Source organism: Typha latifolia, chromosome 3 (assembly GCF_019914945.1).
Source record: "Typha latifolia isolate L0001 chromosome 3, TyphaL0001v2, whole genome shotgun sequence".
NCBI classification, from domain to species: Eukaryota; Viridiplantae; Streptophyta; class Magnoliopsida; order Poales; family Typhaceae; genus Typha; species Typha latifolia.
This window is the reverse complement of record NC_133088.1, coordinates 18259851-18276331: the sequence shown is the minus strand read 5'-3', so window position 1 is coordinate 18276331 and position 16481 is coordinate 18259851. Positions and strand designations below refer to the sequence as shown.

Sequence of the window (16481 nt, the reverse complement as noted above, 5' to 3'; positions counted from 1 at the left end):
GAATACCACATAAGAGAAAAAAGAGGTTTTTATAAGAAAATGTCCCTAAATCAAGGCTCCAACGTAAACGACTAGAAAGCAGAAACCTCACAGAAAAATCCTGCACTTGTTTAGGAAGCCAAACCAACCTGAAGCAAAGATTAAGGACGGCAAACACCATATTAAAGCTGTCAGTGAAACACCAAGCATGATCATTTAAAATAATTAGTAAAAACAGCAGATTACATAACTTTTCTCCAACTGGATTGAAATTTACAAGGATCAACCATTATAAAGGGCTGTTATCAGTATCATTATACATCAATATTTTTGGCTGTTAGTTTATGATACAACAACAACAACAAATTAGATTGCATAGAACTGCAAACTCTTCAGGCTTACTTCGATAAACACAATATGAAGACAGATATGGGGGATGTTGACTCAAATAGACTGTTCAGTTTGTTCACCAAGACTTCTTCATAGAATTATATACAAAACCGTCTGGTGTCACTCCATCAGCTACCATTCTATCAAAGAACATCTTGGCTTCAGCTAGTCTTCCAACTTTACAAAACCCATGAATCAATATACCATATAAAACAACATCAGGCAACAAGCCCCGATTCCTGGCACAGTTAAAAGCTAATGAAGCTTCATCTAATTGACCTTCCTTGCAGAGGCCATCAATAAGAACACTGTAGCTAACTATATTTGGGCAGATACAATTGTTTAACATCTCTTCATGGAGTGCAATTGCATTTTCTATGTTCTGAGCTTTAAACTGGCCATCTATCAAACAACTGTATGTCACCACATTAGGCAACGGACCACTGTTGAGCATCTTATTGAAGAACAGCACTGCTTCATCCATTCTATCTTCTTTACAAAATGTGTCAATCATAATTGTAAATGTTATGACATTTGGCTGAAGACCTTCATCCATCAACTTTTCATAAACTTTTCTTGCTTCATCTAATCTTTTCATGGAGCAGAAGCCACTGATCACCGTATTGTAAGTCACTATGTCAGGCTTCAAGCCACACCTGGTAAGCTCGCCAAACAACTGAGCGACCTCTTCCACACGACCCTCCTTGAAGAGGCCATTGATAAGGACATTATAAACAAAAAGATCAGGCTCAATACCATTTCTGACCATCATCTCATACACTCTAAATCCAACTGCTTGGGCGTTCTGCTTACACAATCCGCTAATCAAACTGCAGTATACAACAACATCCAACACGAAGCCTCTTTTTAGAATATGAAAGAAAAGCATAGCTGCCTCCTGCAACCTCCCTTCATTCACCATTCCCCTGATAAGTACAGTAAATGTTACTATATCTGGTTCAAGATTGTGTCTGTGATAACTACTATACATTCTTAGAGCATCTCCTAGTCTCTTAACTCTACACCACCCATCCAATAGTACATTATAAGTTACAACGTTAGGTTCCAAACCCAACTTGAAATGAAAACATAGGGCATCGCGTACCCTTCCCCACTTACAGAGACCCTTTATCAGCACCCCATGGACAACCACATCAGGACAGCATTCCTTCTTAATCATATGCTCATAAAAATCAAATGCTTCTTTCAAGTTCCCCGAATCACAGAGCCCATCAATTAGACTACTATATGTCAGCAGATTTGGCTCACGTCCTTCCTTCAATATCTTGCAAAAGATTCCACACGCCTCAGCAATTTGCCCATTCTTACACAACCCATTGATAAGAATGCTATATGTAACGATATTTGGAACCACATCTTCCTCAAACATTCTCTTATATATCTCGGATGCCTTTTTCAGATCCCCAACTCTAACATACCCATCTATGAGTGAGCTAAATAGCACCACATCAAGTTTAAGGCCATCTGCTAATGCTTTCCCGAAGAGATCATGCACTTCCTCCATTTTTCCTTCCTTACAGAACCCATCTATAAGAACTCCATACACTATCAAATCAGGAGCTGTACCCTTCTGTATCATCAGCTCATAAATCCCAACAGCAGCATCCAATCTTCCTGCCTTGCAACACGCACGAATCAAAGTACTATAAGTCACCACACTCAGCTCTGGACCCGATTCCAATGCCAAGCAGAACAAATCAAAAGCAACACCAGTCCGATTTCCCTTGCACAGAGAATTCAGGAATCTATTGAACTCGTAAGTCTTCACCATGACTCGCCTCTCTGTCAACAACCTATGAAAATCCACAACTTTCCCGCCACCCCACTTCTCCAAAACTCTACCCATTAATGTGTTATACCCATCAGCCAATTCCCCATAGACCCCTAAAACCACATCTGTCCGACCTGTATCGAGCAAAGCATCCAAAATCTCAAAACCGCTGTAGCATTCCATCAAACATTTAAAGGCCATCTTTAGGTCACGGCCAAATGGTACAAGAAACGCCACGACGACATCGGAAAAGGTGAAATGCTGAACCATAGTATCAAGAATGCGGCGTGTGGGTCCGCGCAAACGGCGGCGGAGGAGCTCGTAGGCGATAGAAGAGAGGGATTCGAGGGTAGGAGGGAGATTGAGGTGGCAATGTGACCATTGGAGGAAGCGAAAAGCGGCGTTGGGATGAGAACGGAGGAGGAGGAGGCGGACGACGGCATCAACGTGGTCGGTGCGGAAGCCAGAGAGGGAGATGGTGCTTAGGGGTTTGTGTGTGTGGTGGGAGAAGATGGAGGAGACCTCGTCGATGGTTTTGGAGGAGATAGGGTCGGGGTTTGAGTTGGAGGAGGAGAAGCGATGGGGATGGCTGAGAAAGTATGGTTTTCGACGAGTAGATGAGGATAGCATGGGAGGGAAGAAGAATGGCGGCCGCGCTTTCTTTTTTGATTGATCGCATCGACTGTTTTTATTTGGAAACCTTGGTGTCGGCAAATAAGCAATAGTTAGTCGACTAGACTCGATGGATTTATACACCAATTTTGATCGACTTTTCCCGGTCAAGACGATGTTAAATGGAGACAACGACGATACTGCTAGTCATAACACATGACTACTCGGATATAAGCCTCTCCAAGAAGATACCACCCATTCAAAAGTATATAATAAACTAAACAAAGACTTAAGCCAGGATTGGGGCACATTTGTACTCCACCAATTGTTCAGATCTGAACGAATAACTTGCTGTGAGAATTGCATAACTTAAACGAGAACAATAGATGCAGAAAAATGTGAACCAAATAGAATAGATAGGAACGTTGCAGCTGCAGCAAATCGAATTAAATTAGTTGGGCATGTTTGTGGAGTCTGACACATACACTGATAATTTTTTTCAGACTTATCAAAAGATAACAAATAAACCACAAGATCCTTCATTCTAAAAACATCAAAGCTTCCTCCACTGGATAAGTAGCAATGCAGAAACGAAGTAGCTGAAATGATACTTTTGCAGACAATTATTGTTCAGAATGTGTGAACATCATAAGCTGCATTAGTTATCACCTGAACTGGAGAATGTTGCTCATGTTTCCAAGAAGATGCTAGGGTTGTTTTTCAAGCTGTCACCGAGAAGATATGCCATCTAATGTGTTAACGATAACAATATCTAATTTTGGCAACAATTGCTCAGAAGTAAATTTCTGGCAACAGGATTTAGTTTAATATATTTCATCATCAGGGATCTCTGGTGTCAAAAACTTTCTTGGATCTTTACTGATTTCTTCGTAATTCAGTCTAGGCTTCACTTTGTCTGGCACAGGGAGGAGCGGGATAATAGAATCCCCATCGATAACACCATCAATGATCCCATATTCAACAGCCTCTATAGGGCCCATGTAGCGATCTCTGTCGATATCTTTCTGTACCTGCTCAAATGTGCGCCCCGTACAACTTGCAATGATCCTAGTAACATTATCCTTGTTATGCATAATCTCTTTGGCTTGAATCTCAACATCTATGGCTTGACCACTTGCACCACCAAGAGGCTGATGGAGCATGATTCGGGTGTTGGGCATTGCCAGCCGTTTACCCTTTGTACCACCACCAAGGATAATAGAAGAAGTGGATGCTGCAATACCAAGTGCAACAGTGGAGACATCTGCCCGGACAAGCTGAACAACATCGTAAATTGCCATGGTAGCGCTGAAAAAGAGAAGGCACAAGTTTGGCTCAGAAAAGTGTTCCTACATTAGTGAGTTCATTGAAAATGAACTAAAAAGAAACAGGAAAGAAAAGTGTTCCTACATTAGTGAGTTCATTGAAAATGAACTAAAAAGAAACAGGAATTTGGAAGAAATTCTGGCGCTCAACAATTTAGTACATGTTTAAATACATTACCAACTAGAATAAAAAGCAACAAGCAGCAATCAAGTGCTTGCCATTTGCCAATGCTCAGCATGCCCACTAACATGTATCTACACCCTATAAGTGTGAATGCATCAAGTAGCTTTACTAAGGTCCTTGTCTCAAGAAATAAAATAAAAAATAAAAAAAATTTACATCCAGACAATCAAAGATTTGATGAAGGGAGGGGAGCTTTCATGACATTGAGCTTGATGAATTTTTTAATTTAAAACTTCAACTCCAGAATAATCCTAATTCTAATATAAAAAAAGCCAGAGCTACTAGGAATCGTCAACTGTTGTGAATTATATCCAGGTAAAACAGGTAAATCTAAGCTGGAAATCTAGTTATAAAGTCTCTCAAAAACAATATATATAGCAAACTAGAGGCAAATAAGTCATTTAATGAATGGATTTCAAAAGTATCTTTAAAAAATGACTTGCAAAAAGCTACTTCTTAGACAATGATACAAAATTAATAAAGAACATAGTGAAGCAAAGGATAAAAGTAAATCAGAGAAAGGAGAAGAATAAACAGTAAGAAAACACGCAAGTACATGCCGGAATTACACAGGACAGATTAACTAGGAATCAATCTCATAATATCACAGCCAGCTGACAGATATAAGGAAGTTGTCTTATCTATCCCTTGAGGAAAAGAAGGGATGAGGAGCCTCAAACTGTGGATATTAGTGTACCAGTTGACCATAGTATCTCTTCGAGAAAATGAAAAGGCAAACTTAGTAGAATAGACAGAACGTATATCAGCTAAGCAGTAAACTAGTTTTGCAATTTTAGAAAATGTTTACATGCTAAACTAATTTTAAATTCAAGCGGCTACTTTGAGGAGCCAATTTCAAATAGATTTGTGTTTTTCTCTAAATGCCCCTAAATCTTCTTCAACAACAATTCATATTCTTGTCATATGGAATTTTCTTAATTGTTTGTATGAAGTTCAACATTCTCAAGCCTGGAAGTGGCTGTCCACTGGACATGTTTTATGCTAATATCTTTTGCTTGTGTAGCTGTTATTGGTGGTTTGTTAGAGTACTTTGAGCCTCCAGTAGCCTAGAAGTGGCAATACTTTCTAAATCAAATTTGATTTGATTTTAGATTGCAAGGGTTTTTGACTTTTCACTAAATGAATTGTTGGAATCAGCTAAATCAGTTGATATATGGTTACAACTGATATAAAACGATTAAGTTACACATTGTGTGGTCAAAGCAGCTAAATATTTGGTCTAACCAGTTCATGCTACCACAGATGTTCTCGATGAATCAAGGAAGAAAGTCGAACATATGGTCCAGGAGGAAGTGACCAGTTTAAATAGACTAAGAGGCATACAGGCAAGTATATGTAGACCAGGAAGATTAATGGAAAAAGTACTACTCTTTTATAAATAGCCCAAAAGAATAATTATAAGCAACTATGTAATGCAGAAAAAGTAAAGAATTTTAGCTTTAAGAGGATGGCTTGGCTGTTTGCTAGATAATTTTAACAACTATCTAGTTAACCAAAACTGAAAATAGAGCTTCCCTTTGAAATTTTAGTTCAAAAATGATGAGAAGGTGTGCAGTATTGACAGCAATTCAGCAAACACAAGTAAAATCCTAACCCTCACAGTGCTGAAGATAATATGAAAAACTCTACTGATATAGTCCACCCGACTTGTCAGTTTGTTAAGTATATGTATCAGGAAAGGAGGAAGATCTTTGGGTGTAGAGAGTATCCTAAAAGCTTATTGGATATCTTCAAGTGGAAGGATAAAATTATAAGTGGATAGTAGGCGTTGGTGGAACATTTGGATGGTGAGGGTTATTTGGTCAATCTAATTGGAGAGGAAGGAGAATTTTTTTTTTTAAATGTAGGGACTGGAAAGACATCTTGTCTAGCATTAAATCCTTCTTTTTGTGCTGGACAGTTGTTTTAGGAGAGGCTCGCAGCAGCAAAGCTAGGAAAAGCTTCTCCTGGGCAAGATGACTCAAAGTGAGGTGGTGGTGCTGGACAAGGATTAGACTGTATTAGTCTGATCCTTATGTTTTGATGTCTTGCTGTGATGCAAATGTATCTGGACGGTTGTTTCAAATGTGGCTTTTGGTTGTCATAGGATAGAATGCTGTTGACAGTGTATCTTTTGGTGGTGAACTATATGTGTCGTGGTTGGCTTACTATGATGCTTGTAATTTCTGTGGTGTTTTAGTTATTTTGTTGGATGTTCAGGGTTATGCTCTTGCTCTGGGCCAATTGGTTTAGGGCTAGAGCTGTTTTAAGTTTCTAATGAAACAGGGTCATGGACCTTTCGTCAAAATATTCAAAGATATAGTCCACCCTACTTCAGCACTTTGCCTTGCTTGTTCATCTTTATTAGATCCTTAGACCTAAGACAGCGTCATATAAATTAAGCTTAGGCACATGTGGAGCAATTTACAGGACACAGAATTTTTCAGTTTGGAAAATAACGAAAATTATCATGTCTTATCGATCTAACTTTCGTCAATAAGAGAACATTTGTTACATTGTGAAGGCTACAAGACAACACCTTCGAACAGAATACTGGAGAAAAAAAAATTACGAATCCACATCACAAATGCTACAATACCTCAATAAAAAAAAAGCCTAAAAGGTATAGAGGTATATAAGAAAAACAGATCAAATCCGTAGCTTTCGAGAGTTTGGAAGATCTAAATCACCTGAGTGAACCTCCAGGGGAATTTATAAACAAGCGGATGTCCTTCTTGGGATCCTGCGCGTCTAGGAGCAAAAGCTGACTAATGATGGCATCGGCCACGAAGTCATCGACGGCGCTCCCGAGGAAGACGATCCGCTCCTTGAGCAGCAAACCCATCACGTCCGACTCCGCCCCTCTCATGGCCGTTGCCGGCGTCTGAGGAGCCGACGAGAAAGGCGAGAACTGCAAACCGCTTCCAAGCCCTAAACCTACCTCTGCTCCTATGCTCTGGTTTTCGACATGGGAGATGGGCTTCGCCGGGGAAGAGAAGGGGGAGGAGTAGATAAGGGCGTTGACGCGGAGAGAGGTGGATTTGTGTTGGAGAAAGAAGCGAGATTTGGGGGTTTTCGCAGAGGAGGAAGAGAGGAGTATGGAGGGCTTAGAAGGAGCGGAGATGGAGAGGGAAGTCATGGCGGCAGCCCGGAAGCAGTGGGAGCGCTCGGAAGTCGGAAGTGATAAAAGGAAAAGATGAGTTATCTACTATACCGTCCTTCCCATTTTCGGATTACACTTAATATTTCCTCTTTTATATGTTTTTTTTTTCTCGGACTAAATTGATGGCAAATAAAAAAAAATCTACAAGACCTTTTTACATAATTATATCTTTTAACTTCTCAAAAATAATAATTATAATAATTTTTTAATAAATACTTTTTTACTCGTACTCTCTCCACCTATAAATCATTCTTCAATTTTGTAATTTATTTATGCTATAGGAATAATGCTTTGTTTCATAGTGTCGTTAACTATTAGTGAGTGTGAAACTTGTATCAAGTAGATGGCTACTTTTTTTTTTTCTTCTGTTAGATCTATATCTAATGTCTTCTCCATAACAATGATTTTATTATTTCTAGAGTTGATAAATTATTTGCAGAATTTCTCTTCCAAAATAAAATATTTTTAATTATTATCATATAATGATTGAAATATCTATTTTTATTGAAGTTTAGAATATAATATGAAAATGTATGTTTCGTTGTATCCTAACATTAATATACTAAATAGTTTTAAAATTATTTTAAATAATTTATATAAGAGTATAATATTTTTTTAAATCTAATTTCTATTTTAATTATAATTAGTTAATTTTACATGAGGAAATGTCGTTTTTAAGAAAGCAAAACGATACTATTTTAATAATAATTATGATATTTTGAAACTTTAGGGTGGCAATTATGTAAAAATTCCAATTTATAAATATGTAAACCAAATTCATTTTGATACAAATTCTTTTGACTCTTACATATAAATAATGGTAACCAAATCGACGTTTATATGCACCAAACTTAAGTAAATGATCCTTAATCTGTATGAGTTGTGAGTTTTTTTTTTCTCTTTTTTTTTTTTTGAATATATTTGTATGAATTACACCCGTAATCATGGCCTCATGGGCCCTTTCCATAGCCTCCAAATTCTCTCACTAAAATCTAATGCATGACCCAAAATATAACAGAACTGCGGAAATCTATAAAATGACAGAATTACCCTTCTTCCTTTGATACCCGCGCAACCCCTCCGCTATAACATGATCTAGGGTTCTATCTATCGATAGAGAAGTCCATCGCCGCGGCCGCAACGTCCTAGCTCTTGAAGCACGTACCATGGCGACTCACCTGAGCAAAAAGCGAAAGGCAATCCCAAGAAGTCCTGAGCATCTCTTATTTACAATGTTGCTCTTTAGATCGCGAGTTATACGTGCTCTTCTTCCGTCGTTTATTTGTAATGTTGAATTGCTTTTGATCTCTTTGTTGGATCTTTAGTTCGTGGCTGATGGAGTATTCTTCGCGGAGCTCAACGAGGTCCTCACGAGGGAGCTCGCTGAGGATGGCTACTCTGGCGTCGAGGTCCGCGTTACGCCGATGCGGACTGAGATCATCATCAGAGCCACCAGGACTCAGAATGTTCTTGGTATAGCCTAATATCATCCCTTTTCGATCCATCTAATAATAGTTTGACATAGATTCGTTGCCTCCGTTCTAGATTTATCTATCCCAATTAGTAGGAAACAACATTTGGATATTACTAGATGGCAGCATTAGATTATGTATTTCCTATCTATAATTTTTGTTGTTCTGACACGCTAAGGAATTGTTCTTTTTCATCAGGGAAAAGAAAATGAGTTCTTTAGTGCCTTAGTGGCTAGCTTTAGATTGCTTAAGTTTTGATCTGTTCTTTAAGGTGAGAAGGGTAGGAGGATAAGGGAATTGACATCCGTGGTACAGAAGAGGTTCAATTTTCCGGAGAATGGTGTGGAGCTCTATGCGGAGAAGGTTAACAACAGAGGGCTCTGCGCCATTGCTCAGGCAGAGTCTTTGAGGTACAAGCTTCTTGGGGGCCTTGCTGTTCGAAGGTAATCTATCGGCTTTTACCTTACTAAGGTTTTCTTTTTCTTCTTTCCTGTCGGAAGAAATATGTTGTAATATTAGTGTGTTCTGCTTTGTTTGTGCTTGCTGCTTGTAGTCATACTCTATAGAAATTTCAAGAAGCAACATGTGCTTTCCTGTAGCACATCTTCAAGTTTTGTGAAATGGAATTTTGATCCAGCTGGACATACAAGAGTTTCTTTTGGGTTTGATTGGGAGATGAGGGTCCAATGTTTGATATTCAAATTTATTATCTATTTAACAGGCCTTTGTATTGCAGTTCTATATAAAAAAGAAACAATTTTCTATCCATGACCCTTGGAAATTGATATTTTATCACTCTCTCCTTGTAAAGTTTTATTCTTTTCTTTCTGTTTAAACTTAGGTGCTAAGGCCAGGAAATAGTAAATGTTCAAGGAAACTTTGTGATGTAGTATAGTTTTTATCTGACTTGAGAATTGAGATCCTCTTAAGGGTCTGCTCTTTCAAGCTTCTCTTTTGTTACTCATTAATTAAGCTCTAGGATTTTCAAGAAGATCAATTACCTTGAATTTTGAAAAGGTGCCCTATTCATTTATCAGCATATGGTACTAAGGGGTTTTTAGTTTGGTGTGTGGAGACAATAATGACCAAGGATTTCTATCGTGGTTGCAAGACATGGCCTTTCTTTGTGTGAACATTGGTTCCTAGGATATGCTTCTTTTATGATGTTTTCAATTGTTATTGGTTGATTCATGACTTTATGATTCATTATAATTTCCAAGTTAATGAGAAATATAATAGATCAGTTGCGTCTATAGTATTTTGTATATACAGGTTAACTTTAATTGTAGTTTGACTTGCATCTTACTTGCTGTTGATTAACTTGGACTGTGATGCATCAGTGTTTGGGTTATTTTTTATTCATGTTGAACCAAAGGTCACAAGGGAATCTTTTGCTTACTAAAACTAGACTAAAGGGTGGCTTTGCTCTTTTTACAATTGTGACTTTATGTGTGATGCATCTATTGCAGAGCCTGCTATGGTGTACTCCGTTTTGTCATGGAAAGTGGTGCTAAAGGTTGCGAGGTCAGTCAAAGAGTGACTTTATGTTTTCCAAGTGGAATTTATTCTATTCTCTACATTCTGCTAATGTGGTATCTCTTGTGGTGCCATATTGTACAATAATTATTTTAAGGGAGGCATATGGTATAGCTTAGGTGGTTTTGTTGCTGACTGATTGGAATTTTTCTCAGGTTATAGTAAGTGGAAAGCTTCGGGCACAGCGTGCCAAATCTATGAAGTTCAAGGACGGCTACATGATTTCCTCTGGTCAGCCAGTTAATGAATATATTGATTCAGCTGTGAGGCATGTTCTTCTCAGGCAGGTTAGTTACAGTGCAAATTACTCTTTACTATGGTTCGCATTATTTGTCATTATATGTGCTGAAAAAATAGTTGATTATATCTTAGTTGAAATGAAAGATCTGAAATCCTTGTCTTTGGTCTATCCGCATCACTGCAGTAGATAGCACCAATTTTTCTGGTTAACACGTTGTCATTTATAGGATTAAATGCCTAGACATTAATTAAAGTAATATCTTTGTATCGGTTACTTCTGCTCATTGTGCAATCTAACTTGTTTAATGAATTCTTCAGGGAGTACTTGGCATAAAAGTGAAGATCATGCTGGATTGGGATCCGAAAGGAAAGCAGGGTCCTACAACTCCATTGCCCGATCTTGTCACGATTCATGCCCCCAAGGACGAAGAGGAATACACGAGGCCAGCGGTGCTCGCGCCAGAAATTTAAATTTGTCAATGATGTCTTACATGGTCTTATTGTTTTGATTTTTTGAGACAATTGTTTTGAGTTTTATCTGTTACATTTTTGGTGAAAGAATTATCTAATTCTCATGGAAATTTTATTTCAGACCGTTTTTCTTTTGATGGTCAACGATTGACATGTGGCATCTCAAGTGGCAGTGGGTTTAGTTGTATTTAGACATCTCCATCCCTGTATAATCTGTCATTATCTTCACTGATACTTTCGAGCGATTCTATATTAGCAAATTTACTGTATCTCACAGGTATTTTGCAGTAAGAAACTTAGCCCAAGCACTTGTATATTGGCGATTTACAACGCCTTCAAACTCTCGGGGCCTTCTTAAAAGGCATGACCAGAAAATGTGGACATTTTAATAATAAAAAATAGGCTCATTTCTATTGCTCAATGTCATAATGCTGCTGGGCCTTAATTCTACATATATAGTTTTACATCCGCAATTAGCAGAAGTAAAATCAAAAGAGATTGACCACAGTGAAGACTACCTGCCCATAACAAATAACTTCCATCACGAGAGCTAATAATACCCCAAGTTGAAGATGCACAAAGAAAATTTGATCAACTAATTTACCATCAGATTTCGCTTTGCTCCCAGTATCATATGATCCTACACAAGTTCAGAAAAATCGAATATCAAAGGATATAAACCTGATGTGAAAGATACCATTTGTTAGACGAAATAAAGATTTAATGTTACATCTGAACACAATTGTAGGTTGTAGTTATCTAGAATATACAACAAATGCAAATAAACCATCATGTTAGCATTTGTTCAGTCTGTGAATTATGACGTGTTACAAATCTTGTATCTGCAATTATGCAAGATTCGTACAAAATATGCCCTACCCAACTCTACTTGTCAAACTCGAGAAATTAAGCTAAAAGATTACTGCTGGGAAGTTCCAATTGCATAATTCTCAGAAATCTATTCATCTTCATCTTCAATGTCATTTTCAGTCAGCAGGTGTTGGAGAGAAACTTTCGCCTTTTTTGATTCTGGCAAGCCATCTTCCGAAGCAACTTCAACTTTCCTCTTTGCCCTTGCATCTCCAACCTCTTCTTCCTCAGCTTTATTAGTTGGCGGGTCACCGGACATCGTGGCATTATCTTTCTCAGATGGCTCCAAAGCTGAGTCGTCAGCTTTCTTGCCTGAGTTTGGTTCACTACTTTTCTTCAAAGACTCCACGGCCTCTTTCAGACAAATGCGAACATCTTCATTCTCTGCAAGATGGAGAGGAGTTTGACCTCCTTTTGTCTTGGCACTGAGATTTGCACCTTTTCTTATTAGATACCTGACTAGCTCTAGATGAGATCCCTGAGCAGCATAGTGCAAAGGTGTCAAGCCTTTCCTGTTAGCAGCTTTGACAGATACCCCAGATGACAACAGAACACGAACTACTTCAAGATGGCCTTTTTGGGAAGCAAAATGAATAGCACCCGTATCATCCATCGCAGCTGCTCCAACATCAGCCTTGTGCTGGCATAGAAAATTCACCACCTCTGTCTGCCCAGACCATGCAGCCAAATGTAGTCTAATTTAAAATCAGCAGTGTCAAGGAAAAATTGTACATGGTTAATGCAGAAAAGTTATAATTTTTTTGCATATAATTTAGCACTAACTCACTTACTTTAGGACAAGGGAAAGAACAGAGAAAGTTAGGATTTTGCTAAGAAGAGTAGAGATAGTTTAGCTTGAAGTCTACAAGATAAAATTGAGATTCCCACTAGCAATTGTGCTCAACCATCATTCTATTCTATTCTTCCAGGAAAAGAATCAAGCGAAAGCAATCAAAACGACAAGCATAGGGATATAGAAGAGAGCATTCGAGGACGAACAAGGAAGAAAAGATATGATAGAGGAAGGATACGGTGTACGGGAGTGGCGGTCTCTCGAGTTGACGGCGAGCGGATTCGAGTTGCAGATCGACTCCACCGTGCTGAGATCTCCGGCTCGTGCGGCGGCGTGGAGGTCGAGCTCGCTGCCTCGCCGATCGCTCTTCGATCCCCTTCTAGGGTTTCCCATCGCCTTCTTCCGCTATGGTTGGCCACTGAAGTTCGCGAGCGGGGGATTTGGGGAGACATACCTTCACCAATCTCACGTGCTGTGCACGTGAGATATGATGTAAGTGAATAAGTGTGATGGAAGAGCGTCCGATCCTCATCGGACCATCAAATAAATAGTTCTCCCATTCTTATAGCTCTTTATTTATTTATTTATTTATTTATTTTTGTTGTTAAATTACAGATTGCCTCAATGTGCATTTGCGTTAGATTACCTTTTTTTTAAAAATTTTATTTGTATGACTTTGTCTGGTTTAGATTAATTTGAAATTTATCTTTTTCTTTTCTGAAACATATCATCGTCAGTGTTTTAACCTTGTCGCAAAAAGACCTCTGCCTTATTAAAATATTCATAGATCAGCTCTTCTTTTATGTTATATTTTATCATTAAATTATATTAGTGCATTGTTTAAGCTGCTATATTTGCCGATTTGACACCAAGGTGCAGATGACATGTTTGCAAGTTTAAGAGTTATAGAAGCAATAATTAAACAAGCCAAAACTGAATGGAAATAGTAATAGCTGTATCACAATAATCTCAGATGGGCTTTGCCATTACAAACAAAGCAGCTATAGAAGCAAGTTACGAGCTTGGTCTCTATGTATAAAGATAATGAGAATTTTATGGTACTTCCGGGAACTAACAAAAAAAAAGATACAGAGAAATGCACTTTAAGATTACATGCTACATGAATGATCTTCTGTGTGTAGCCCAAGAGGTACTGTTTGTTAAAAAACACCAGTATCAAGATTCATAATGAAGGTGTACCAAAGAATCCGCATCGTTTTCATTCTCAATTACACATATATCTGGAAGATTGGAGTTTACGGAGAATTTTAGCCACTTCTTCTTTTCCACATACATCAGGCAAGGTCGCAATACAAGCCCGATGGACAGCGCAGCAAGGCTTACGATGACAACTTTAAGAGAAGAAAGAGCAAGAATGACTGCGACAAATGCAGCAGCAGGAACAAGCATCAAAATGCAACCAATCGTCCCTAGTGGCACCTTGAAAGGTCGAGATGCCTGAGGATACTTCACTCTCAATATTATGAAGGTCACAAACTCCAAGATCATGCCAAAGCAGTATAGGAAACTCTCGGCAGCAACTATCTCTTGAAAGCTCATCCAAGACAAGATCAACACACCAGAAGCAGAAAACAAGATCCCTATAAGAGGAGTCCCATGGCGAGATCTCTTACTGAAGAACTCCGGGAGCATCCCTCGTTCTGCCATTCCAAGAAGCTGATAAGAGTCACCACTCATCTCAGCAACAAACATCCCCATGTTGGAGAGTGCTGAGGCTCCCTGCACCCAAACCATCAGCCAAGCACCGCCAAGCATTTTCGCAATATCGGAGAAGTAACCATCTGTCCATAACTCTCTATCAAGTGGTATAGCTCCTGTACCTGTTAGAAGGGGATACAAGTAGCCCACAACAGCCATGATCACTGCATAAAAGAGTGCCTTTGGAAGAGTCCCAGTTGGGTTTTCAACTTCTCCTGATAGAGTACTGACTGAATCCCAGTAATTGAGATTCCAAAAGAGTGTGTTCACGTACAAGTTCCAATTAACGTTGTGAAAATCAACTGCTAGCCATCTTGAAGGGCTGAGCTTTGGGATTGCCACGAGGCCCATAATGACAAAAGGAAGGAATGAGAAGACACCAAGAGTGATAGCAAGCCATCCAACAATGGTCAATCCCCTGTAATTCATATATGTTAACACTGCAGTCAACCCTAGCACCGCAAAGGTTCTCGGTAAACCTCCGGCCAAAACTGGGATGCTGGACTTCAGATAGTCTAAGAAGAGAACAGGATACAAGGCATTGTCAACAACACCACTTAGCCATTTCATCCAACCAAGCTGAAACCCCCAGTAAGGACCCAAAGCAGAAGACACCCACACAACATAACCTGCATTCTCCGGGAACATAGTGCTCATCTCAGCTGTGATCAGCGCTTCCGGAATGCTCCATACAAATGGGAAAACAAGAAAACCCAGGATAGCTAAGAGTGGTCCAGCGGCCCGGACACTGTCTTCAATACCAAATGGGCCACCGGAGACGCCATAGAAGATTAGAAACACCAGAGGCACAATTGAGACCTTCTGCAAATTATCTGATCTTGGAGCTCCATGGAAGAGGCTTCGGTAATCAGGATTACCTTCTTGCATTGGGATAGAAGATGCTTCAGTGTCAAAGGCGTGCCTCGGTTTCTGCATTTGAAGCATTGCATTGTTCAGGTTTCTATATCAATGGCTAACATTCCAGGGTTGTGGTCCAACCAGTAGGTCGGATTGAATTAAGTAAACTCAGACATGTGCAGAGTTCCTGAGAATTTGGAACTGCAAGGGATCAATAATTCAATCCAGTAATTTCGCGTTGATTCTGTAAATGTAAACCAACTGGTGACTTGAGATCAGATTTGACTAGAATTTATTCAGATTTATGACGAGAACTGTACTTCTTACAAACTTATTGATCTCGTTACGACTTGTTTGATCCAGTTATCCTCATCATGCTAAACACAAAAACTAACTTTGGGTTCAGAAAAAATCATCATATCATGCACTATAACATACTATAAAACAGTAAGATTGAAACCAAATCAGGAAATAGGAGAAGAAAGGAAAAGGAGAATTCAAACCGAGCAAGTCGCGAGTGGCTCGAGCTCGAGCTCGAGCTCGTCGCGAAAAATCCGTGACCCCTCATTGTCGATCTCAGGCAACATCCGACCTCCTCCCTCCACAGAATAGTACTCAAGAGTATCCGCCTCCTAAGACATATGGGGTGTGAACGCACGAGGCCACGACCTTTTGGGAGCGGCGCTAGTTCTCTTTAACTCCTTGCCCCTTGGTCGCCTAAAGGAAGCAATTTACTTGCTCGTGTACCCTAGAAGGACCCCCCAATTCATGCTCTTGCTAATCTTACCGACTCGAGACTTAGCGCGAATCCTAAATGGAGGTAAATTAGAGGCTTTTCTTTTTGGGCAAAAATCCTAAGTTAAAGTTAAAGAGATGTAAAGGAGGACTACTGTAGACTATAAACTTGAGCTTTTTTATTGGATATGGTTCCACTTCCACAGTATATCCTACACTACAAATATATATATATATATATATATATATATATATATATATATATATATATATAATAAATTTGATTTTGATTCAATTAATTCCAGAAAGTTTTCTCTTTTGAAAAACAAAAGGAGAATTCAT

General features: G+C 39.0%; 5 protein-coding genes and 1 long non-coding RNA gene across 6 annotated transcripts; 2 read left to right on the top strand and 4 right to left on the bottom strand.

Annotated features, from left to right (window-relative positions):
* Window positions 1-161: 161 nt before the first annotated feature.
* Window positions 162-2991, bottom strand: LOC140784543 (uncharacterized). The gene has a single exon (XM_073132021.1). It carries the CDS (start codon window positions 2789-2791, stop codon window positions 446-448), a length of 2346 nt encoding a protein of 781 aa, XP_072988122.1. The 5' UTR covers window positions 2792-2991; the 3' UTR covers window positions 162-445.
* A 214-nt stretch (window positions 2992-3205) lies between these two features.
* LOC140784542 (ATP-dependent Clp protease proteolytic subunit 4, chloroplastic) lies at window positions 3206-7512 on the bottom strand. The gene is made up of 2 exons (XM_073132020.1): window positions 6973-7512; window positions 3206-4081 (listed from the first exon to the last, which is right to left on the bottom strand). Exons 1-2 carry the CDS (start codon window positions 7419-7421, stop codon window positions 3598-3600), a joined length of 933 nt encoding a protein of 310 aa, XP_072988121.1. The 5' UTR covers window positions 7422-7512; the 3' UTR covers window positions 3206-3597.
* A 954-nt stretch (window positions 7513-8466) lies between these two features.
* On the top strand, window positions 8467-11284 carry LOC140784273 (small ribosomal subunit protein uS3z). The gene is made up of 6 exons (XM_073131569.1): window positions 8467-8641; window positions 8771-8918; window positions 9189-9360; window positions 10387-10441; window positions 10609-10740; window positions 11012-11284. The coding sequence occupies exons 1-6, from the start codon at window positions 8612-8614 to the stop codon at window positions 11162-11164; spliced, it is 690 nt and encodes a 229-aa protein (XP_072987670.1). The 5' UTR covers window positions 8467-8611; the 3' UTR covers window positions 11165-11284.
* Window positions 11285-11897: 613 nt separating this feature from the next.
* Window positions 11898-13341, bottom strand: LOC140784272 (uncharacterized). The gene is made up of 2 exons (XM_073131568.1): window positions 13066-13341; window positions 11898-12729 (listed from the first exon to the last, which is right to left on the bottom strand). The coding sequence occupies exons 1-2, from the start codon at window positions 13218-13220 to the stop codon at window positions 12123-12125; spliced, it is 762 nt and encodes a 253-aa protein (XP_072987669.1). The 5' UTR covers window positions 13221-13341; the 3' UTR covers window positions 11898-12122.
* Window positions 13188-15734, top strand: LOC140784274 (uncharacterized). The gene is made up of 2 exons (XR_012108238.1): window positions 13188-13319; window positions 14127-15734. It is a non-coding gene; the product is annotated as an uncharacterized lncRNA (long non-coding RNA).
* LOC140784271 (polyamine transporter PUT1-like) lies at window positions 13746-16318 on the bottom strand. Its single transcript, XM_073131567.1, has 2 exons — window positions 15908-16318; window positions 13746-15476 (listed from the first exon to the last, which is right to left on the bottom strand). Exons 1-2 carry the CDS (start codon window positions 15989-15991, stop codon window positions 14004-14006), a joined length of 1557 nt encoding a protein of 518 aa, XP_072987668.1. The 5' UTR covers window positions 15992-16318; the 3' UTR covers window positions 13746-14003.
* Window positions 16319-16481: the final 163 nt, after the last annotated feature.